Source organism: Abramis brama (assembly GCF_963993115.1).
Source record: "Abramis brama genome assembly, chromosome: 6".
NCBI lineage: Eukaryota > Metazoa > Chordata > Actinopteri > Cypriniformes > Leuciscidae > Abramis > Abramis brama.
In genome coordinates, this window is record NC_139968.1 from 46,528,870 (window position 1) to 46,553,390 (window position 24,521).

The 24,521-nt window shown below is 39.4% G+C and overlaps 2 protein-coding genes across 2 annotated transcripts; one reads left to right on the forward strand and one right to left on the reverse strand.

Moving 5' to 3' along the window:
- Positions 1–4,743: 4,743 nt before the first annotated feature.
- btg2 (B-cell translocation gene 2) lies at positions 4,744–7,734 on the forward strand. The gene is made up of 2 exons (XM_084117344.1): positions 4,744–5,542; positions 6,368–7,734. Exons 1-2 carry the CDS (start codon positions 5,401–5,403, stop codon positions 6,727–6,729), a joined length of 504 nt encoding a protein of 167 aa, XP_083973470.1. The 5' UTR covers positions 4,744–5,400; the 3' UTR covers positions 6,730–7,734.
- A 5,655-nt stretch (positions 7,735–13,389) lies between these two features.
- Positions 13,390–23,419, reverse strand: znf76 (zinc finger protein 76). The gene is made up of 13 exons (XM_084116235.1): positions 23,335–23,419; positions 21,660–21,736; positions 20,355–20,438; positions 20,009–20,086; positions 19,802–19,923; positions 19,652–19,720; positions 18,714–18,830; positions 18,377–18,578; positions 17,080–17,259; positions 14,198–14,395; positions 13,915–14,123; positions 13,729–13,833; positions 13,390–13,585 (listed from the first exon to the last, which is right to left on the reverse strand). Exons 1-13 carry the CDS (start codon positions 23,352–23,354, stop codon positions 13,502–13,504), a joined length of 1,545 nt encoding a protein of 514 aa, XP_083972361.1. The 5' UTR covers positions 23,355–23,419; the 3' UTR covers positions 13,390–13,501.
- Positions 23,420–24,521: the final 1,102 nt, after the last annotated feature.

Here is a 24,521-nt window from a genome sequence, read left to right on the forward strand (position 1 = left end):
CTACCAGCCGTTTGTTGTAGTCCTTAAAAAGCGATTTCTTTAAAAGCAAATATCTCCCTTTGCTTTGAACTTTGAGCGTTGTAACTTTGCAGATGTTGTTTATGATCAAACAGCAACATTATACACTAACTAAAGTTAGAAAAGTCAAATCATCATCAACCACCCCTTTAAATGTAAATAGCAGCACAAGGGCCTCGTTTATAACCGCGGCGTCACACAAACGAGTCGTACGCCACTTCACACGCATAAGTTCTGATTTATAAAAAGCCACTTGACAGTACATCTGTAAGTTACTCTGATCCATGCGTACGAACAGTTTGGCGACACCGATGGAGATCTGAGGGACTGATGAAGGAAAACCACTTTAAATCTTCATGATGAGTCCTAATCATAAATACAGTGATGTTCACAATAACAGTTTAAATACATAAAAGAATGATTTCTTAAAAAGAATGATGTAATATACACATTTAGATTAAATATGCCATTCTCATTAATGGAGTTAAGCACTTAAATTACATTAAATCATTACAACGTTTTTTTATATTCTAATGAATAGAAATATTAGTAGTGTTGAACATGCTGTGTTTTAATGTTTGCTTAGCGCATGATAATAGCAGAAAATATTTACACGCAAATAATGAACAATAAGGCCTTTCTGTTTCCATTAAAAATATAAAGCAATTAAATTTGGCCGGTGGAAAAGATTGAGAAAAACTTTCTCTGAAATGTATTTTATACTATTTGATTTATTTATTCAAACACAAGGCAAGGATCGGCTACTAAATGATTGTTATCAATGTAATGTGACGCACATCCACATCTCATATTTTCCTGATGTCTTGTACCGTTAAACATGGCATCACGTGGATGAATATGCATATGCAAATGATATGCAGATGAGGATATGCATAGTAAAAGGAGGCATTGTAAGCTCATATATGGTTATTTCGGGGAGGAGACGCATGTTCACAATCTTCCTCTGACTGGGATTATAAAGGGGATGTTGCGCAGGTTCTGGCGTACACACTCTTTTATAAGTGAATATTTTTTTCCGTACGCCATTTTTGGCTTTCAGGCGCATGTCGACTTTTAGTAAGGATCCTACACAGGGTTTTATAAATGAGACCTGAGATCATTTGTTCTTGGGATAGTTTAGGTGAGAAATGTTTGAGGCCGTGCACAGATTTCCTCTCTGGCGTGTTTTCGCAGGGTTTTTAAGGACTCTGGGATCCTGAACTCTCTGGTGGGAGATTCGGGACGTGAGCGAATCTGACAGCCGTCAGGGAAACACTCGCGAGTCTCTCTTGCGGGCGGCACATGAACGCACGCCAGAGGAAAGTGCAAATCTGTGTCGAGGCATCAGAAGCTCCAGTAAACCAGAAGAGAGGCATGAATAAATAAACCCGCTGTCCTTAAAGTCGGGGTTCTGCGAGGAGGATAATGGGAGGGAGACGTTCGCTGGCGAAAGTACGTGACAGAATCGTGTCAGAGCACAAACACTCACACTGGAGCGCAAATTAAGTGTTCGGGGTCGGGTTAGTTAAAGCACATTCACACCAAGAATGAAAACTATATTAGTGTTCACACCAGCGGACGATAACTATATTAGTGTTCACACCAGCGGACGATAACTATAACGATAACTATATTAGTGTTCACACCAGCGGACGATAACTATAACGATAACTATATTAGTGTTCACACCAGCGGACGATAACTATAACGATAACTATATTAGTGTTCACACCAGCGGACGATAACTATAACGATAACTATATTAGTGTTCACACCAGCGGACGATAACTATAACGATAACTATATTAGTGTTCACACCAGCGTGCGATAACTATAACGATAACTATATTAGTGTTCACACCAGTGTACGATAACTATATTAGTGTTCACACCAGCGTACGATAACTATAACGATAACTATATTAGTGTTCACACCAGCGTGCGATAACTATAACGATAACTATATTAGTGTTCACACCAGCGTACGATAACTATAACGATAACTATATTATTGTTCACACCAGCGGACGATAACTATATTAGTGTTCACACCAGCGGACGATAACTATAACGATAACTATATTAGTGTTCACACCAGCGGACGATAACTATAACGATAACTATATTAGTGTTCACACCAGTGTACGATAACTATAACGATAACTATATTAGTGTTCACACCAGTGTACGATAACTATATTAGTGTTCACACCAGCGTACGATAACTATAACGATAACTATATTAGTGTTCACACCAGCGTACGATAACTATAACGATAACTATATTAGTGTTCACACCAGTGTACGATAACTATATTAGTGTTCACACCAGCGTACGATAACTATAACGATAACTATATTAGTGTTCACACCAGCGGACGATAACTATAACGATAACTATATTAGTGTTCACACCAGCGGACGATAACTATAACGATAACTATATTAGTGTTCACACCAGCGTACGATAACTATAACGATAACTATATTAGTGTTCACACCAGCGGACGATAACTATAACGATAACTATATTAGTGTTCACACCAGCGTACGATAACTATAACGATGACTATATTAGTGTTCACACCAGCGGACGATAACTATAACGATAACTATATTAGTGTTCACACTGAAGGACGATATTGTTGTGTTTATTATAAGCGCTGCAGTTTTGTTGTCTGTTGCTTTAAATGCTCGAGCTCTTTAAAGTGCCTTGGATCGCGCAGCTTTGTTTGATGCGTTGACGTAATTTCCACTAAAACAGGAAGCTAAGGCGGGACATATTGAATGGCCCCTCCCCCTTTTCAAATAGCCAATAGCGTTTATTTACCTCACAGACTGTGAGTCGTACTTGACGGCACCATGGAAGCGAATCCGAGCGCTGATGATACATTGGATTCAATAGTAGAGGTGGGAATAAATTCTAGCCATTTCATTCTTAAACCGTACAGTCGGAGAACGGAATCAAACTCGAGCGTTTGAGAAACCGAACACACACCTAACCCATATTGCTCCGTGTGTCAACGGTAGTGATGTCAAATCAAAGCTTATTCATAACCTTAAGGCTAACATATTCATACTAAGAACTAAAAAACTTAAATTTTGACCTAAAGCAGGATGGATTCTGATTGGCTGTCGATGTTTTTAACGTTCATCCGCTGTTCTGAAAGTGATCCCAGTGTTCCTCTTGTGTTGTTATCGCTATAGTTTAGATGTTCCTCCTGTAGTTCCTGAGGAGAAATAAACTCATATGAGTCTATAGTCTTCATCCAGTGAGAGTGAGAGTATACAGCTGTTAGATGAACGAGGAGAGCCGCTCCGCTCCCTGGAACAGAGAAGCTCATATTAACAGCTCTGATCTGAGCAGTCTGAGTCCAGAAGTGACTCTGGGTCTTTTCTCAGAAGAAACTTAATTATCAATGAGATATTAAAGAGACTTCATTGGGAAGAGATGTTGTAGCGCGTCTTGCTCCGCTGGATTAGGTTTGGAGGCTCTGATCGCTCAAGAGACTTCATTGTGTTTTCATTTCTCAGGATCAGCTTTGGATTTTCTCCTAGATTAAGAAAAGCAGGAGGAGAAACACAGACACACACACACTCAAAAATGAGGAGAAACACTCTCATACACGCACTCATTCACACGCACACAAACTCCCTCACACACACTCACACACTCCCACAAACACACTCTCTCACACACGCACACACACACACTCTCACACACACACACATTCAGATACTCACACACACACTCCCTCACACACACACTCTCTCTCTCTCTCACACACACACACATTCACACTCACACTCTCCCACACACACTCTCTCTCACACACTCTCTCACACACACACATTCACATACTCACATCCTCACACACACACTCCCTCACACACTCTCTCTCACACATTCTAAAACACACACACACACACACTCACTCATCACTCACACACACACACACACACACACACACACACACACACACACTGCTGGAGGGATGTGTCAGCTCAGATCAGAGGAGACAGCAGTTCCACTGCAGGCTGTGTGTGTGTGTGTGTGTGTGTGTGTGTGTATTATTCAATATGACATATTCATATAAACAATGTATCATGTCTCAGTCAGTGCTCAGGAAGACACATGTGTTGCCATGGTGAGAGCCCTTCACATGAACCTCATCAACTTCTGCAACACACACACACACACACACACACACACACACACTACAGCCAAATATAGACAAACCTGCTGTCAGTCCACATGACAAACACACAGAACACAACAGCAGATCCTGCCATCTGCACTGTATTACATTCAGACACTATAGCATTTAGAAAGTATATATTTAGTTAATATATACTGTGTGTATATATACTCACACACACACACACACACACACACACAATAGCAAGACAGCAGGTAAATATAAAAAATAAAATGCTGAAATGTTAATGTGCAGCAGAGGATTATTGTGGCTGATTTATTTGTGTTTTATCAGGAAGAAAAGCTGCTGGAAAAGGCGAAAGATGTGAGCGGTCGCCATGGTAACAGATACTGGGATGTAAAGTGACAGAGATGCTCTGCGAGTCAGACATTTACAGAGTCAAAGATATTCTAGCCATATATGTGGCTAAATTTAAACGGGAAAAAACTCTAAATGTTTGATGATTAAACGATGTCAGTTTTAACATCTGTGTTTGGCGTAATGCGCGTGGCCACCAGATGTCGCTGCTACACTTAAAGTACAGCTTCATAGCTGAAACTTTTGATCGTTATGTTTTGCTGCATTGGGGTTTGTGTTTTAGTTTGGATCTATTTAGGTCGTGTGTAGGTTTCTATAATGTGCTGAGGTGTCGATTAAAGAGGAAAACCAGCTCCGTAAAGCCACACGCTTCTATAATTATCGCCGAAACTTTACGGTAAGCGCGTTCTCGCGGTCTTTGTTTTTCCCCCGAATATCGTCATGAAAACCTGCGTTTGACGTCAATGTCCATATTTGGTCTCGGACGGAAGGGGAGCGTCGCCACATCACGCAGTGTTTTCCACCCTGACGACCAATCAGTGAAGCGAGGACGCCTGGAGAACCCGCCTCTTCGTTTGATTGGACGCTGGGCGTGTCACTGCAGGATCAGCGCGACTGACGTCGATGGCTTTGTGTATGCGTGTGTGTATATATCAGCGGAATCTCCCTTCTCACAACACATCAGAACGCAGTCGGAGCGGAACCGGCTGGACCGAACATCTCTCGGGGAATGTGTAGAGTTTCATATCGTCGTTAAACTTGTTGCGTTAAATCACCAGCATCAAACCTAAACGGACGCCGGCTGTTGTGGTTTTTAACTCTCAGCGACTATATTTTCATTCTGAACTCTATTGGACGGAGCACAATGACCCACGGTTCCGGAGCAGAGATGGTCCCGGAGGTTTCGGCCGCCGCGGGGTTTGTTTGCAGGCTCTTGCGCGGCCGCGGACGCTTGAGTGACGCGCAGCTCCAGGTGTTCAGAGACTGTCTCGCGCAGGCGCTCTCAGGTACGGAAAAACACTGCTTATCTTCAATATTAGTCAATGAAAGTATCTTAAATACTATGGTCTGGTAATACCAGTATATCATAGCTCTTTATTATGGAAAGGCCCGTTTATATTGAGAACGATAACTGTAAAGATAACTAGCGTTTATCGATATCGTTCTGTTTGTTTGTCACTAAACGCTCGAGCTCGTTACAGCAGGATGTATTCTGATTGGCTGTCGATGTTTTTATCGTTCACCAGCTGGATAAAATCGTTCTGAAAGTGATCCCAAAGATATCGTTGTCTCTGTAGTGCTATTCTTTAATATTGTTATCTTTATAGTTGTCCTTTGTGTGAACGGGCCTTAATACCATTGTTCAGTGATCATATGACCAGTCCCTCCAGTTTTTCGCGAATACAACGCAAAATAAAATAATTTTGAGAACTTTTTACTTATATTAGGCGATTTCTTATTGCTGTGGTTTACTTGTAAGATTTTGGTCATATTTCCCACCCTAAGTGATCATGTTATTAAAGCTAGATAGCACACCACTTGAATAGCCTTTTTAGTTAGATACCAAAATAAACAAGATTTGTCCGTTTTGTTTGTTCTATTGTCATGTAAGACTATTGTGCATCTAACATAACACATAATATGGTAAATGTGGTATCCTAATTATAAAAAAAAAAATGTGCAAATTTCTGGAAATCACCACTGCAAAATCACTCATTTTGATCGTTAAAATCACAAAAATATATCGTGAAATCCTGAAAGGAACTGATATTATACTTCCTGAGGTTAAATTTGCAGGATTTTAACATGAAAGTTTCCTTTTTTTTCTTTAGAACACTACCAGAATCATTGGTTCCCCGACAGGCCGCAGAAGGGCTCCGGTTACCGTTGCATACGGATCAATCACGAAATGGACCCTCTGATTGGCCGAGCGTCCAACCGTATCGGACTGACCAGCGGACAGCTTTTCTCACTCTTGCCGCGGGAGCTAACACTCTGGGTGGACCCGTACGAAGTGTCCTACCGCATCGGCGAGGACGGGTCCATTTGCGTTCTCTACGAGGCGGAGCCTCCGGTCTCAACCCCCGCCCCTAGCATCTCAGCGTACGACCAAACGGCTAGCTGCAAAAACCGCTTCATGTTGGGCGGCCGCACTAGTCCACCCAAAAACTACCTGATGATGGTGTCCGGCTGAACGCGCGGGACCGGTTCTGCCCGTACTCGCGCCTGACCGACCAACTGCCACATTAAGAGCTGTAGCTGTTCCCGTGACTTCACTTCGTAAACCTTTATTTAAGATGAACGTTAAAGCACTGGTTGTTACGCGGCTGCTGGACCACCGACTCTGGAGACCTATTAGCACTGTTCTGTGTGACTTGTTTATTTTGATCATCCCGAAACAGGTTTTGGGGTGTTTTCACTGGTGCTCACGCACGGTTTCAGTGCAACTACGATACCTCACGAGAATGTAAAGCAATTAAGGGCCTGAAACATACTTTACGCAAATACGCGAATGTTTTAAGTTTAAGTTTTCAAACAACCATGACAACAATAAAACCTACTGGCGTTTAATGCCATCAGTTTAGTTGCACCATCTGTGGCAACTCTAAGAAAACGACAATAAAACCGACCGCCGTTTCAGTTTGTTATAGCGCCACCTGTGGCAACTCTGAGAATGCAACATTGTTTTACAACGTATTTGCATTCGCATGCTTGCGTCCAGTGCGTTTCAGGCCTAATTATGCTGTGGACTTTAAAAATTCCTAACAGGAGCTGCTATTGAGCGTGGCGCCACATAAACAAACTCCCATAATCCCCTCTGCCTTAACCACAGCGCCACCGCTCCCTTAATAAACGTCACTGCCTGGCTCTTTTAGTCTTACTGTGCAATATTCAGGCAATAACTTCTTCTTGTGATGGCATGAAATGAGTCGTGCGGATTTGGGGGAAATGACTGTATTTTCCCAGAATGCTTTGCATGTGGTATGTTGGTTGGTATCAGGCCGAAGCGCCAGCAGAGACTCGCATCAAGCATTCTGTCTCTCTCGGGCTGCTGAGCAGCACGTGTACTGTCTCAGACAGAGACGATGTAGTTTGTAAGCTATTTTGAAGCAGAGTTGCTTTTAATGTACACTTTTATAAATGCATTTGTGCATAAAGTCAGTTTTTGTTACAATAAAGCTTTTGTGAATGAAGCGTTTCTCTGTGGTCTGATGTTATTATGCTGTTGTAATGAGGTTTCAGCTCTCTGAGGTGTGTCGTTCAGTGGGCAGGTGTGTGTGTTATCTGGATGCGTCTGGGCTTGTTTTTCTCCTACACACACACACACACACACACACACTGAAAGACGTCAGATAGTCTTATCAGCAGCCTGTGCTAAGAGATTACCTGTGAGCCGCATGATTAGACAACATTTAACTGAAGGTTACGAACCGCCACATTTCGCTAAATTAGTTTAAAATGGACTTTTACCCAATATTTGTGTTTTATTAGAGAATTAGCATAGCAAAATTTTAACATCAAACTATTGGAATCACTCAAGAGTTAAATCATTACTTTAGCTACATGCTAACATCAAAGTATTAAAATCAATTGTGAGCAACATGCTAATGAAAAATTATTGGAATGAAGGAAATTTTTAGCTACAAACTACTATTAAACTATTGTAATCAGTCAGCGATTTGTGCATTTAGCTACATGCTAACATCAAACTCTATTGAAATCAACAATGAACAACATTTTAATGTGAAATTATTGGGATTAATGATAACTTAGCAACAAACTAATATTATAAATGATTGGAATCAGTAGGTGAGTTGCCCACTAGCATCAAACTAACTCAATTGTAAACATGCTAATGTAATATTTTTGAAGCGAATGAAATTTTAGCTACAAGCTTATAACGTTGCACTTAGCAGGATCTGTTGTAAATTGTGTTTTGCATAACAGTTTCTGCCTCTGTGAAGAGTTTCACTCGCGATAGGAAAGGTTAGCGCTCTGTTTAGGCAGTAGGCTAGGTAACGCTAGCTCTCTGAGCCGCTCTATTGTGCGTCTCTGGCTGTTTTGTTCTGTCTGTGACTGATTGCACTCAGCTGGGGATTTGGGAGAGTTTATTTCCTGACGTCATAAAAGCACAATCGCTGGTTTAATTGAGGTCGTTTCATGAGTGTGTGTGTGTGTGCGCGCGTCAGACACAAACACACGGGCAGATGGCCTGTTGAACACCAGCATCCCACATATGGAGATCCACACTATTGTTCAGAGACGCTCCTGACGCTTGGACGCACACACATATACACACACACACATGCACATATACACACATACATATACACTCACACACACACACACACATACACACTCACACATATACACACATACATATACACACATACACTCTCTCATACAAAAATATACACATACACATATACTCACATACATATACACTCACACAGATATACACACATACATATACACTCACACAGATATACACACATACATATACACTCACACAGATATACACACATACATACACTCACACAGATATACATATAGACACACTTACACATACACTCTCTCACACACATAAACACTTAAACATACACTCTCTCACACAAATATACACTCACACACATATATACACATATACTCACACACATATACATACACACTCACACACAAACACACTTAAACAGACACTCTCTCACACACACATATACACACACACACAAATATACACTCACACACATATACACATACTCACACATACACTCTCTCACACACACATACACTCACATGCACATACATACACACTCACTCATTCACACACACACACACACACACTTTCACATTAATGAAAAATATATGTGATATTTTGGGGATATTTAATTTTATTCTATCAATCAATAAATTCCACTAGAAACAAACTTTGTTGTATTATTTTATTTTAATACTGTGAAGCTGCTTTGATACAATCTGTATTGTGAAAAGCGCTATACAAATATACTTGATTTGATTTGATTTGATTTGAAAAAAGTATCAGAATGAAGTGAGTTAGTGTTTAAAACAGGAACAGAGAGGTGTGTGTGTGTGTGTGAGAGAGAGAGAGAGAGTGTGTGTGTGTGTAAGAGAGAGAGAGAGTGTGTGTGTGTGTGTGAGAGAGAGATCTGCCAGTGGAGTCAGAAAAATATTCAGGTTTTCTGTAGAATGAAGTTTATTTCCCAGATATTAGTTCTCACTTTCAGCACAAACTCGCTTCATGTTCATGATTTCTGTCAGTAAATAAGCTTCATATCTCCAGTCGATCTGCGTCTCACGCCATACCTGGAGTTCTGGATCTTTTAATGGAAAACAAGACTTATTTCTCATGAAGGAGAGACGAACACACACACAGCAGTGGATCTGATGTGTATTAATGGTGGTTGAGTGTGTTGTTTTCAACCGAACCTGAAGCGTGACCTTTGACCCTTCGTTAGTTCGTGTGTTTATACTCAATATTAATCATCGAGATGCTGATGATCTCAGGGGGGTTCGGTCAGCTGGTTAATCCCTGACCCTCGTTCACAAAGAAAACACACACACACACAGATTAGCTCGCTAGTAATTATAAAGCTGGCAGTTAATCTGATCAGGATGAAATGAGTCTGCATTAAACACACACACAGGTTATTTTATGTGATTTTGTCGTGATTTTATGTAATCAGTCGGCGATTTGTGCATTTAGCTACATGCTAACATCAAACTCTACTGAAATCAACAGTGAACACAAGGCTTGATGTGATTTGCGTTTGGATATTTCACTCGCTGGTCAGTTTCTGGATCCGAGACTCGCTGAGATCGAGCCTGTGGAGTCTCACACACATCAGCGCCCCGCAGGCGTGTGAACGACGTGTGTGTGTGTGTGTGTTCAGCATCACAAAAGAGTGTCAGGCGGGCGGAGGAAGGGCCTGATCTCAGATCTTTCTCCTGAAACCCGAGACAGAAATAACCCAGTCTCAGTTTTCATCAGAGATATAAACTAATGATCGAGGTCATAGTGAGAGTCACTGAAAACATCACTTACGGGTTTGGCTTTTGAACAGTTTCATCTCGAATAATGACAGGATTAAATTAAAACATTGACTTAAACATGATTTTGAGGTAGAAAGATCGTAAAAAGTCGTTCAATTATGTTTTTTTATTTACAATTTTGTACAAATGTGAAATTTTCACCTTCCACAAAACTTCTAAAGTCCTCAAATGTGTTTCAAGTGTAGTTTTATGATTTATCTCCTGCATAAAGTTGAGCGTCTGGAGATTGTGTTTCACTAAAGACTTGTTGATTCCAGCAGGGATCGAGGAAACAAAGCAAAGCATGCTGGGAAGGGTGAAGTGCTGAGAGTTTGTGAAGTGATTTAGTGGCGTTGACGTGTTTGGCAGCTGTTTCACTCATAGAGTCTCATTGTCCTGAAGTTCCCGGGAAACTCAACCAGCAGCTGTCGATCCACACACACACACACACACACACACACACACACCCTGCCCCCATATCCTCACACAACCCAAACAAACCCCATCTCAATCCAAACAGTCCCTCAGCTCACGACGTTAACCCTTCACACAGTCTAAATGAGACACGCACACACACACTATTTCTAAAGAATTAAAATACAAAATGAAACATAATTCAAAATATTAATAAATACTTTATAAGTGTAAAGCTAAAGCGTCAAGGAGACTCAACTGAGAACTCAGTTACACTTAAAAAAAAGCTTTTCTTACTCAGTATTTTTGTCTCGTTTCCAGTCCAAATATCGAAACATTCTTGAATCGAGATGCATTTACATGCCATTAGATATTATGTCCTGTTTTCTGGGGAAATATTTCCAAATTGAGTGAGTTTCTGCTTAAAACAAGTAAATTTATCTGCTAATGGGGTAAGAAGAAAAATAATCTTGTTTCCATTTGAATTAACATTATTTTTCTGACCCAGTTGGCAGATAATTTTGATTTTTTTTTTTTAAATCAGCAACTCACGTAATTTAGATTTTTTCCCCCAGAAAACAAGACATAATATCTTGTGGCATTTTACTCATCTAGTAAATGCATCTCGATTCAAGAATTTTTCGATATTTGGACTAGAAACAAGACAAAAATACTGAGTAAGAAAAGCAGTGTAAGTGTTCAGAGCTGCGAAACAGCAACAACTGAGACTCTGGACTGAAGTTTGTTGGTTGATTTGATCACTGGAGTGACAGGAAGAGATCAGCCCAGAACTCAGAGCACTTCCTGTTTCTGGCGCTTGTTTTTACAAACTTAAAAAGGGCTAAAAGAGCCGAACGACTAAACACACACAGATTTAGAGGCATTTGGCTCTCCGCTACATTCTCTCTCTCTTACACACACTCACGTAGAGACACTCTCTCTCTCTCTCACACACACACACACTCTCTCTCTCTCTCTCTCGCACACACAGAATGTTCTAGAGAACATATTTTAGCAGTAATTAAAGAGTTTATTTGTGTTGCGTTTAACCAAAACACCAGCAATCGGGTGTGTTTGTAGTCTGGGTGTGTCTTCAGATTAACTTCCTCTCCTCCACACACACACACACACACTGGTGTTTCCAGTCAGTTTTGAGGAGGAAACCCCAAAGCCTTTTTTTTCTCCCCCCCTCTCGTCATTGGCTGACGTCACAGCGGCTCAGCCAATAAGAGACTGTTGCCGAGGGAGAACTGAGAACAACTCGCGCGCGCGTGTGTGTGTGTGAACTGCAGTAAAACACGGAAATACAGCACATTCAACACAAATTCACACTGTGTCTATAGGTCTATACTGACAGGAAATGTAATGGAAAACATCTTAAAAAGAGAAGGGAGGTTTTTGGAAGGTTTACACCACTATTGTTAACCAAAACTAAAAGTATAACAACAGTTTTGTTAAATGAAACAAAGCTGAAATAAAAATTTAAAAAATGTAAACAAATGAGATGAAAACTGAAATGTTGCCTTGGCAACTAACTTAAGATTAAGTTGAAGCACTAAAACTTACTAAATGGAAATAAACTAAAACTTAACTAAAATATAAATAAAAATAAATTGGTGGTATAAAATAAAGTGGTCTCTACTGTGTCTGTAAACCTATGGTATGTCCTCATTTAGATATGTAAATGTGTTTGTTCTTTTTTCGAGGTTCTGTTAGTAAACAGATTGAGAAGTCTCTGTACACTCTTCGTCCAGTGATGATAATCTGAGGAATGAACTATTGTTGTGCTTCTAGTTTGAGCTCCGACGCGTCGAACACACTGATCGCGTGCACAGTGACGCTGCTGACCTCTGCTGGTGACATTACAGTACTGACAGTAAATATGGATTTAGGTGAGTAACTAATATTACATTGTTGTTTGTTTAAATAACTACAATAGTAATGATTAATTAACGTTAATCCAGGCCTCACTGATTTTGTTAGACGACGCGGGCGATTCAAATCAAAACCATTCAAACCGTCTATTGGGAAAAACCCGCGCGTCTTTTAACGACCTTTTACCACAGTGGAAAACTTACCATTAGAAATGCATCTAGGATTATTAAAGTTGGTGTTTTCTCATGAACTCCATGTTGCTACACATATGTGGGATGGTCCTCACATTAAACTACCAAAATTAAAATACAAGGAACAAAATCGATGACCTTAATTATTTTTGTGACAGCTGATACAATCCTGCGCAGCTGTTCAGGATATACAAGAGAAAAACAGTAAGTACTTCCGTTATCATAAGGACATAATGTATTTTTAATTAAAATAATATTGTTTAATGACTAGTTTTCGTCGTGTTTCGACGGTTTTAACAGCTCAAAAACCACATTCCACACAAAGCTTATTTATTAACAAATATACATCTTTATTTTCGTCATGTTTGACTTCTACTGGCTCAAAGCAGGTAAAAATAATGAACTAAACATTAAAAAGGCGTCTGTGTTTTTCAGCTGTCACTGATCTGAGGTCAGTCCGTTGTGCTGAATCGCTGCTGTTGCCATGGTGATCGCCTCCTCTAATGTCTGCTGATCTTCTAACTGTAACATACAGTTGACAGTCACATAATCTCACTTTAAACAAACCTCAATAATTTTAAGATATTTATTTATACTCAAAACCACTGATGCACATTTAGTTTGAGGTATATAAAGGCAAATTGTAATTATCCATGTTTCCTGACCTGTACTGCAATTTGTGTGCCGTTCTCCGTTGCGAGCAGCGCCACCTGCTGGTACGGCGACGAGTTCCCTTCAGTCATGATGCCGTCTGACGTTACTATGGCAACCTGCAGGACGAACGCAAAGACGAGTGAATGACTTGAGCTCTGATAACCATGCAGTACCCTTATCCATCCCATAATACCCACCTGCTGCATCTCTTTGCCGTCTGTAACCATGGTGACGTGCCGCCCGGTGCGGCCCTGTTGCGCGGGGACGGCGATGGTGGTTCCGTCCCGGGTTACCATGGTGACGGCCGTGCCGAGGACCTGCAGATGCGAGCTGAGGATGTCGTCCGTTTCCATGGTAACCTCGCCATCGCGTTCGTTCTGCTCGGACGCCTCGAAAACCTCTGCGTCTACACACACACGAAACTGTTCTTTGCAAACTTCTTCGCCCCAAAAGTTAGATAACGCAGAAAGTGTTTCTCACCGTCCTCGGCGGTGTCGAAGTCTCCGTGCGCGGTGCGCTTGTGCATGGCTAGCGTCGACGTCTGTCGGTAGGTCTTCCCGCAGTGGCTGCAGGTGTACGGCTTGCAGTGTGTGTGGACCACGTGATGCTTATAAAGGCTGGAATATTCCGTGAAACTCTTCCCACAGCCGGGAACCGTACACAGATACGGCTTCTCACCTGAACATCGTTAAAAGAGTTAGTTGGAAAATAATCATATGAATGCACTTAAAAATACAAATCGAATCGTTCTGAATTTGCAAATCAAATCAGAAAGCTAAGAACCGTATCGATTCACTGTTAGTGTTTACCCACAGATTTAATTAATTAATTTAATTTAATTTTAATTAATAGTTTTAGTTAGCAATAACAATACTGTTTAGCTTTAGTCAATACGTATGAAGCACTGCTCACTTTCAAATCAAGCAGCGAACTTGAACACGAACAAATCTGCGTGGGGAATGTTTTCGCAATTGCGCAAATTCACACGGTTTGCTATTGGAATGACAGGATTTCGAGTGACGTAGTGTTAATTTCGTTAATGAAATATATGACGAAAAATGTTTGTCGACCACCTTTTTTCCCATGATTAAGACGAGACGACATCATATCATTAAACGATAACTGCAACTATATCAACATAAAATAACGTTGACGAAAAAAGTCGAGACTGAAATATAGTTAAAAAAAAAAAGTTTTGTTTTGTTGAATAAAACAGGAGACGAGGCTGTTTTTAACAAAACGCTACGAGCTTTCATGCTCACGGTTGCCAGATTTCGAGTTTAAATCCCCCAATCAGAGCTTTTCTGTTACAAGAACAGGTTTTCTACCCGGTGTTTTACTTAGTATTTGCAATCTGGCAGACAAACAAGTAACCTGGAGTTTAGCGATCTTCATTTGAGATATTCTGCCTAAATGAAAGTGTTGCTTGCGCTGTTTGTATGACTAAATCTGCAGTCAAAGCTTCTCAGTGACGAACTGTAATAAATCTAAACATGAATCTCGACTATTCACGACTGTGTTCGCTGAATAAATGCACTTACATTTGTAAGTGTGTGTGACAATACAAACACTTTTTGGCTTTTGTTTTAATAGAAAAACAGTAAAGTAATTTGGAACTATTGGATTACTAGGAATTTCAATAATTTTTCATTAAATTCAGTTAAATTTAATTTAGTTTTTATAACTCATTTTGATATGAGTTGACGTTTTCTTGATTTGTGCTTATAGGTGAAAGTGCAATAATTCTGATGAAATGTAAAAATAAATTTCTATAAAATTAAAAATAATTGGGATTATCAATTTAGCCATCATGCAGCATGATGAAAATGTGACTAAGTTTTCATTGAATACAGCCTGACTAAACAGGCACTCGTCCGAGTAAAAAAAAAAATTTATTCTGAAGCAATACTGCAGCTTTGACATATTTAAATCTGCATATTTGTGCACCGATATGAAGATTTTGGCCAATACGATAATTCTTGATATTTATATTATATTATTATATAAATCTAAATCTAAGTTTTCATACAATTTTTGAGAGCCTGATTACAAAAACAAAACTCTCACCATTAAAATCCACATCCCAAACACTCAATTATAATGATATTCTCATTATAATTTTATGTCGCCTATATGACAGACTTGCGCAGCACATGTTTCACTTAACTATATTTTCCTTTTTTGAAATGATTCCAATCATATTAAATAATCCATTATTTATCGGCCATTTTTAACGCTAAAATTAAAAATGAACATATATCGGGCGGTAACTGATATTGTGGGCAATATATTGTGCACCCCCAGATATTTACCCCGAGGGCATTTTTTTTACCTTCATAAAGGCCGTGATAGCTGGGGTATTCTGGATGGTTGCTAGGGTGTTCTGGGTGGTTGCTATTGTGTTCTGGGTGGTTGCTAGGGTGTTCTGGGTGGTTGCTAGGCTGTTCTGGGTGGTTGCTAGGCGGTTGCTAGGGTGTTCTGGGTGGTTGCTAGGCAGTTGCCCCCCCCCCCCCTATTAAATGTATGATTCATCTTTTATTTTAAATCCTCAAATGTGATTTGATCAATAAATTAAATTAGAATGAGACACTATAGTGCTGTTAACAATCACATTAATTCATTTACACTGAAAAACAATAACTGCATTAAATAATGTTATGAGACTGTTTTAAATATTTTTTGAAAATACAAATTAGAAATGTTGGGGGGGGGGGGATTATACTTTTAAACATGAAACTAAACCACCAGCAGGTGGCGGCAAGAGATCATCTTAATAAAAAGCGAGTCATTGATTCAAACGATTCGTTCACACGGCTGATTCACTCAGGAATAAGGCAGTTGTGTATAAACGAGTCATTGAATCTGTGACTCGACCGATTCGTTCAAAACGCTGAATCTAAAACATGGGAATGTTGCTGTGATCTCCGTTCGGAAATATTTCTGCTGCTGAAACAGAACAAAAACAGTCAATATTTTGCGTCTAAAATGTAAGTGACTTAATGCACTACTTGTTTACTGAACCGTCGTATGACATCAGTGTCACGTTTTCAATCGTGATGGTGTTCAGGAAGTGTGTATTGTGTTATAAATATAAAAATATGATAAAAACTAAAAAGACGGGCAATTTTAGTTCGTCGGCCGACTAAGTTTTCTCAGAACACACACGCTAGCTGACAGTCGGCTGCAGTTCTCTCGTGTGTTCAAGAGCAGCTTCCCCCCCCGACGCAGGCGACTACACCTCGGCTTTCATCAGCGCGAGTTCTCTGGCGTCGGGTTGGAGTGTCCCGGGCTTCAGACTAAACTAAACAGTAGCTGAGAACAGTTCCACTGGGGTGAAGGTTGTGTGTGTGTGTGTGTGTTACCTGTGTGAATCCTCATGTGGTTCTTGTAGTTGGTGGCGCTGGCGAACGCTCTCCCGCAGGACGGCTCGGGACACAGGTACGGCCTCTCGCCGGTGTGCGTGCGCGTGTGCACCTTGCGGATGTTGGAGGTGGTGAAGGAGCGTCCGCAGCCCTCGAACGGACACTTGAACGGCTTCTCGCCTGAGAGAGAGAGAGAGGCCACAGCTTGCGGAGATGTACACTCACTCGACAGGGCTGGGGATCGGCAGGCGTTACGACACCGATACCAAGACCTCGAGACCGGCTCCTGAACCAAAGTTTATCCCCGATACCAATTTTATGAACAGATAATGTGAGCATTAATGTGAAGCTAAACAGTTGATGCCGCCAAACTCAAGCATAAGCACACTCTACAAGATGCCCAGTTTAATGCGAGTTAATTCCGTTTTTCCCATTTGAACTTTTCTGGATTTCGGGTTTTTTTTTTTTTTTTTCTGGATGGTTAAATTAAATTTAATCAATCAAAAAGCACATGTAATTAATTGAAATCATTAAACTTGTTCAATTTAACAGCAATTAATTTTTTAGTCTATATTCCATTTTAACGGTTTAATCAAAAACATATCTAATTAATTCAATTCATAAAAACACCTTCATTTATTAATTTGTAATACAATAAATCGGGCCCTATGAAATGTTTTATTTTTTATTATTATTATTTTTTATTCTGTGTTGTGTATAAAACATTAATTTGATCTTTTATTCATAACAAAATTAAACAAGCTTGTTCTTTAATTTCTTGGCAAATAAGTGCTACACAACAGGCTTACTGTTAAAATTATAACATGAAAGAAATTTTGTTAGATTTTTAATAATAATTCTATTATTAGTAGTAGTAGTAATAGTATTACATTATTATACTGTACAAGAGTAAATATATTATATTTATATTATATATATTATAAAATATATTTCTATCGCAGTTTCTTTACCAGACTTTTATTTTGACGGGCAGCTTCTTCTTCTTCTGTGATGTGATGAGAGTTTCTGTGAGTGAGAATATTAAACCGCTAAAGGACTAAACTAAAGCCGGCGTAAACTAGTGTTTTTCCCTGACGCCTCGCCACATCAGCCACAGCCAATCACACACTCTTGATTTGGGCGCATCACACATGCTTTATGCTTATTGGCTCACAAGATTAACCCCTCAGGTACCGACACGAGACGTTATCTGATACTCAGTGGTATCAAGGCCATTCAGGAAGTGCCGACCTCGACCTCCAGCCCTGGAGCTCCTGAGACGGAGGGCGGCTCGTACCGGTGTGTGTGCGCACGTGCTTCTGCAGGTCTCCGGAGGTCTTGAAGGCCTTGTAGCACATGTCCTCGGGGCACTTGTAGGGCTTCTCTCCGGTGTGTGTGCGCAAGTGGCTCTTCAGCCCGTACCCCGTGGCGAACGCCTTCCCGCAGGACGGCACCTCACACCTGTACGGGCGATCGCCTGTGTGAGAGCGCTCGTGCACCTGCGCGACACACACACACACACATATCTGTGAGTGCTGAAGAACTGTGCCTGCTTGCATAAAGCACCTTAAGTGTAATTTCCCTTAAGATTGATCAACTGATCAACCCCAGTGCATTGTGGGAAGGCTGTGTACCTTCAGATGGTGCGCTGTGGTGTAGAAGCGTCCGCAGCCGGTGTGTCCACAGCGAAAGCTTTTCTCTCCGACCGGCGGAGCTTTACTGGAGCTCCACACCTTCCCCTCGAACATCAGCTGACAAACATCACACACACACACACACACATACTTAGGTCTGTCAAAATGGCTGAAAAGCTGAATTCTTTATTTAAAAATTGAGCTGAAATTTCTTGCTTAAATATTAGTACAATTTGAATTATATTTGAATTCTTAATGTTAAGAGCAAACGGTGCTGTATCGTCTCCTCTGCCCACAAGAGGGCGCAATGAGCAAATATAAACCAAATCAAGCATCGCATCTTTTATTGAAATTTAATTAAATGACATTAACTTTTTAAAGTGCATTAACTTTTGAAACAATTGTTCTTAAATAAAATATCATTTCCTTAATGTGCATGCAAGGAAAATGAGTTTACAATAGTGCATCTCGAAACCAAGTGATTAAAACTGCAGTTCATCCACTGGCCACTAGAGGCTGCAGAAGAGACTCAATCCCATAAACCCCCATGTTAATATGCCCAACTTTACAGCAGAAACACGTTTACAGTCTGGAGCTAAAAGTGGTTTTGGTCTATAAAGCTGATGTTGTCCTTCATGACGACTGTGAGGGTCGATCTGTTTAAATTATATTAAGCCTTAAAGTTCTGCATAATTAAGGGCGTGGCCACTTGAGTGACAGGTGGATTGCCGCTGATGTCACTACTAGCCGTTTGTCTACTAGCGTTAGCGTCACGTCACCTCAGCTAATCCGCCTCGCTGCACAGTTTCATTTATCTGGGAGTGACGCTGCCAAGATGGCGACGGCCGGCTCCGCCCACTTTGGGCTTCAGAAACGCTACGAGTGACGTCACACACACACACACTACGCCCAGTGTTTTACACAGTCTATGGTCATACCTGTATGCTGGTCTGCTCTCCGTTTGCGTTCTCTGTGTTTTCATCGACCTCGACCTCTGACCCCGTCAGCTGTGCCACATCAAATCAAACATCAGCTAAGCGCATCTAAAACGACGGTATGATGTAGCGAGTGTCGTGTCGGCGTCAGACCTTGCTAGCGTAGCTCTCCAGCGCGCCGATGGCGTCGGGGTCCGTGTTCATCTGGTGGTGTATGTACGCGGTGCTGCCGTCCTCCAGCTGAACCGCCTCCACTGCGCCAGGCCCGAACCCTTCTGTCACACACAGAGGTTAGAGGTCAAACGTGCACAGAGGTCAAACGCGTTCAGAGATCGTGTACTCGAGCGGTTTGCGCGGCACCTTTAGGCGTGTGGTGAATAAACGCCGTGCTTCCGTCCTCCAGCTGTACGGCCTGACCGTCCTCGAACGCCAGCGACTCTACACACACACACACACACACACGGGTTCATCAGCATCAACTACACTTCATTAATGCACTACAAACAAACATGAACAAACAATAGATAATTGTATTGTTTATTTTAATTATATTAGAACTGATTACAATTATAATTTATGGATCCTAAATAATGGATCCTGACGAAGGCAAAGAGACGTTTGTCTACTTTATCTCTCGACTATTATAAAAGCTTTTATTTGTTGCATTGTTATATCCTGAATGCTAAAATAAGTGCGTCACACACACCTTTCTGTTGAACGGTGACGTGTTGAATGAAGGCGGTGGTGCCGTCCTCCAGCTGAACCGTGTTTCCCTCCACCAGACTCCCGTCTGCACACACACACACACACACTCAGAGTTACACACACACTCACACACTCTCTGACCTCTTTTCTAAGTAAGAAAGAAAAGCTATTTATTTATTTTTATTAGTTTTTATTTAGCTTTCATTTATATTTTACATTTAGCCATTTTCTAACTAACAAGTTTTTTACTAACAAGCTTTTCATCCAATATTAATATTTTCTTTCGACTTTCAATTACTGACTATTATTTTCAATAGTTCTGGTTAACAATAACAACACTGGTTTTATATAGCTAGATAATTTATAGATCTTTATTTTTTTGGATTGAGTTAGATACCGGTAATTAAATTTATTTAAAGGGGTCATGGCATGATAAATCAAATTATCCTACAAATTAAAATTTAAAGCTATTTCCAGCAATTTTACATATTGTAAAGCTACATATTTCCAGCTAACTTATGGAACGTTGATCACAGAATATATATATTTTATACAATATATATATATATATATATATATATATACAAAATAGGCTAATTAAAAAAATTGCCATTTCAATATTATTTTAATTACAATTAAGCAGATTTTCAAGCAATGTGAAAAATTGTAAAGTATTTTATGATCATTTATTTTACTGGTTTTAACTTTAACAAAACATAATTTTATTGCTGTAATAAAATTAGATGGAATAGAACACCCAGTAATTTTAGTTGAAGTACTGAAATAAATATAAATTAAGGCTAAATAAAAATATATTTAAAATAAAAAAGACAAAAATCACATAAAATCACTAAAATGTTCAAATGTAAAAAATAAACACTAATATAAAATATTAATAAATACCATAATAGTATACAAAACAGTTTTATTGTAGTAATTAAATTTGATGGCATAGACAATATTGAGGATTACAAAACAACCGGTAACAATTTAGTTAATCTGTATACTAATACAGTAATCTGTTAAAATGAGTTAATGCACTACAAACTAACATGAACAATTGTATTATTTATTTTAATCATATTACAACTGGTTATAATTGATGCATCCAAAATAATTGTATAGCTATCATTAACAAATAAATAAATTCTGTAAAAAATATATTGCTTATAGTTCACGTTAACTAATCATGAGAGTCACAAATCAGTCAAATCTAATGGTTCTATGTGCCTTGTTTTCTTTTAGCAAATGATATATTGATTTATATATATATATATATATTTGTGAGCAGAAGTGTGTGTCTCACCGCTGATGGACTGCTGTATGTACGCGGTGGACCCGTCGCTCAGAGCCACGGCCTGAAGCCCCAAACCCTCCATCATCCTACACACACACACACACACACACACACAATCAGCCAACAACAACACAGTCACATGCTCTTCATTTAACACACTCAAACCTCCTGTGAATCTCCTGAGAGTAGGGTTCGGTTCACACACTGCATGTGGAAACGTGTTTAGAACAGTCGAGTGAATAATGCAACGAATGAATGCAAACAATAGGCTTAGCAACGTAAAGTTCATGTTATATGGAGCTTGTGTGTTTATAGGGATAGTTGATTGACAGTTGTAACATTTGTACGTCTGTGGACTGAAGACAATAATACTATGGGAGCTTGTTTCCGCCACGGAATAAAAAATAAAAATTAATAATTGTGATAATTTCAGAATTCAAAATTGGCAATTGTGAGTTTCTATCAAAATTCTGAGGGAAAAATGTCAGGATATAAACTCATAAATGCGAGAGAAAAAAGTTAGAATCAAGAGATAAAAGTCGCAATTAATTTTATTTTATTCTGTGGCGGAAACGAGCTTCCACACAAATAGCGTGATAATTCAGTCAGTCAGTAAAATGTTGATTCAGTTTTGTTGCAAAAGTCACTATACAGTTGAAGAGTTAAAGTCCCCCTGTGGTGTAAATCCAGCTTTTAATGTTGTTTATGTGTCTATGTGGTGTTTTTAATATGCTTTAAGACAAACCATGTGTAAATTCATAAGTCGACACCATTGCTGAGTATTTCCTCCTTAAAACTGCAGTGAACCAAAGACAGTCTCAAAAACACGCTTTGAAATCAGAAATTTCTGACGTCACAAACTACCTTGTAACCAATCAGATCAACGTGTGATCGTCAACCAGTGGACCTCTGAGCTGAGTGAGTGGAGGCGGGGCTCATTTGCATATTCATAGAACCGCGCATACCAAATAAGGCAAGGGTGTCGAGTTACATTCAAGATATTTTAAGACATGAAAAAAAGAAAAATTCAAAGAAAAAACGTTTAAATATGTCATTTTGGTGATCAAATACAAGTTTTAAGGGATACAATTATTGACTACAGGGGGACTTTAAGCTAAATTTCGCGGGCGAAATCCACGTGATCGAGAGTTCCCCGCGCAGATTTCGCTCATTTTCAAGTTGGTCACGTGAATTCGCCACGTTCAATCACCACTTTTTCTTTACAATAAAGCAGACATTTTGCATTTTTGCCAAAATATGTTGAAAGAACCATATTTGTGCTGCTGCACAAAACATTACAAAAGTACTACCGTGTGATCTATGTTAATACCATGGTATGTTTGAGGAACCCGGGTGCACCAGGTAAATAACTTTGAATATGAGTACGGTGATAATTCAGTACTGTGATGCATATCAAACGTCCAGCATTATACCAGATGTTATTGTTACAGTACTTTTTTGTGTGTTTATAGTCCGCTTGAACACGGACACGCGCACCGCCGCAGGCCTCGTGTTACACACATTTACAGTCACGCATACACGCGCGTAAACACACATATAGACGGTTAGAGCGCCAGCATAATGTAAATAATGTCTGAGTGCGTGTGTGTGTGCAGCGCTGCTGTGTCCTCCACTATCCCATCATTCTCTCTGGAGCAGCAGCAGCGCAGGCTGGGATACTCACCACCGCCAGCGGCCCGACATGCACCGCGACACACGGCAGCGCGGCCCGCGCGATCAGTGCTACGGTGGCTGCAGTGCGTTCGTCCTCCGGCAGGCGGCGCTGCACTTCCGCAAACTCGTTTAAAAAAGACCAACAAATAACTATACTGTTTATAAATTATTTTATTTCAATAAATAACTTTCTAACCTTATGCCAAGAAACGTATTCAATAAAAAAGATAGAATAAAATAGTATTGAAAAAATAAACAAAAATAATAAGTACACAAAAAAGCACAGACGCTAGAGTAAAAATAAAATAAGTGCATTTATTAAAATAATAAAGTTAAGTGTAGCAAAGAGTTTTAAATATCATAAAGATGTGTATCTTAATTGTTTTTGTAATGATTCATGTAGGCTACTATTTTCCCATTTCTGTTAACAGATTTGGAGTTTTTCCAAAGATAATAAATACTATAAATATATTATACTTTAAAAAAAAAAACTGTAGGATTTTTGTAAGGTGAATGATCAGTCCGAAGTATTTAGCACATAATTCTTGTGAAAGGTATAAATAACAGATTAAATGTTTGAGCCAAAGCGCGCCCCCTGCTGCCCTCAGGGAGAATTACGTCACATCCTCCTCCAGCTTCCGGCTTCTTTGCGTTTCTGCTCTTAATACCCCGGAACCGGAAGAATGTAGTAATTCTGTAATATCACACCGGGAAATGTCAGCCGCCAGCTTTCTCTGAGCAGAAAAACTTAAACAGCAGAAAAACTGAATTTGTTGTTTTGGAGAATAAAATCAAGCAGTATATCCAAGAAACAATATCCAAAAATTATATTTTTAATGTTAATACTGTTCTTTCAAAGTAAATGTTGACATATCTTGACATGTTTTATGTAATATTATACATATATAAAAAATAAAAATGATTATTTTTATATTTCTATATATTAATTAAAATATAATTTCAATTATGCATATATATATATATACACACTTGCACAAATGCACACAATTAAATATTTTTCATGTTATATATATTTATAATTTAAATATACGAATAATATATATATATGTGATATATTTAAATTATAAATGTATATAAAATGAATAATATTTCATTACTTATGTGCATTTGTGCAAGTATTTATATATATAAGCATAATTAAAGTGAACTATATAGTTTATAATAATAATGTATTTT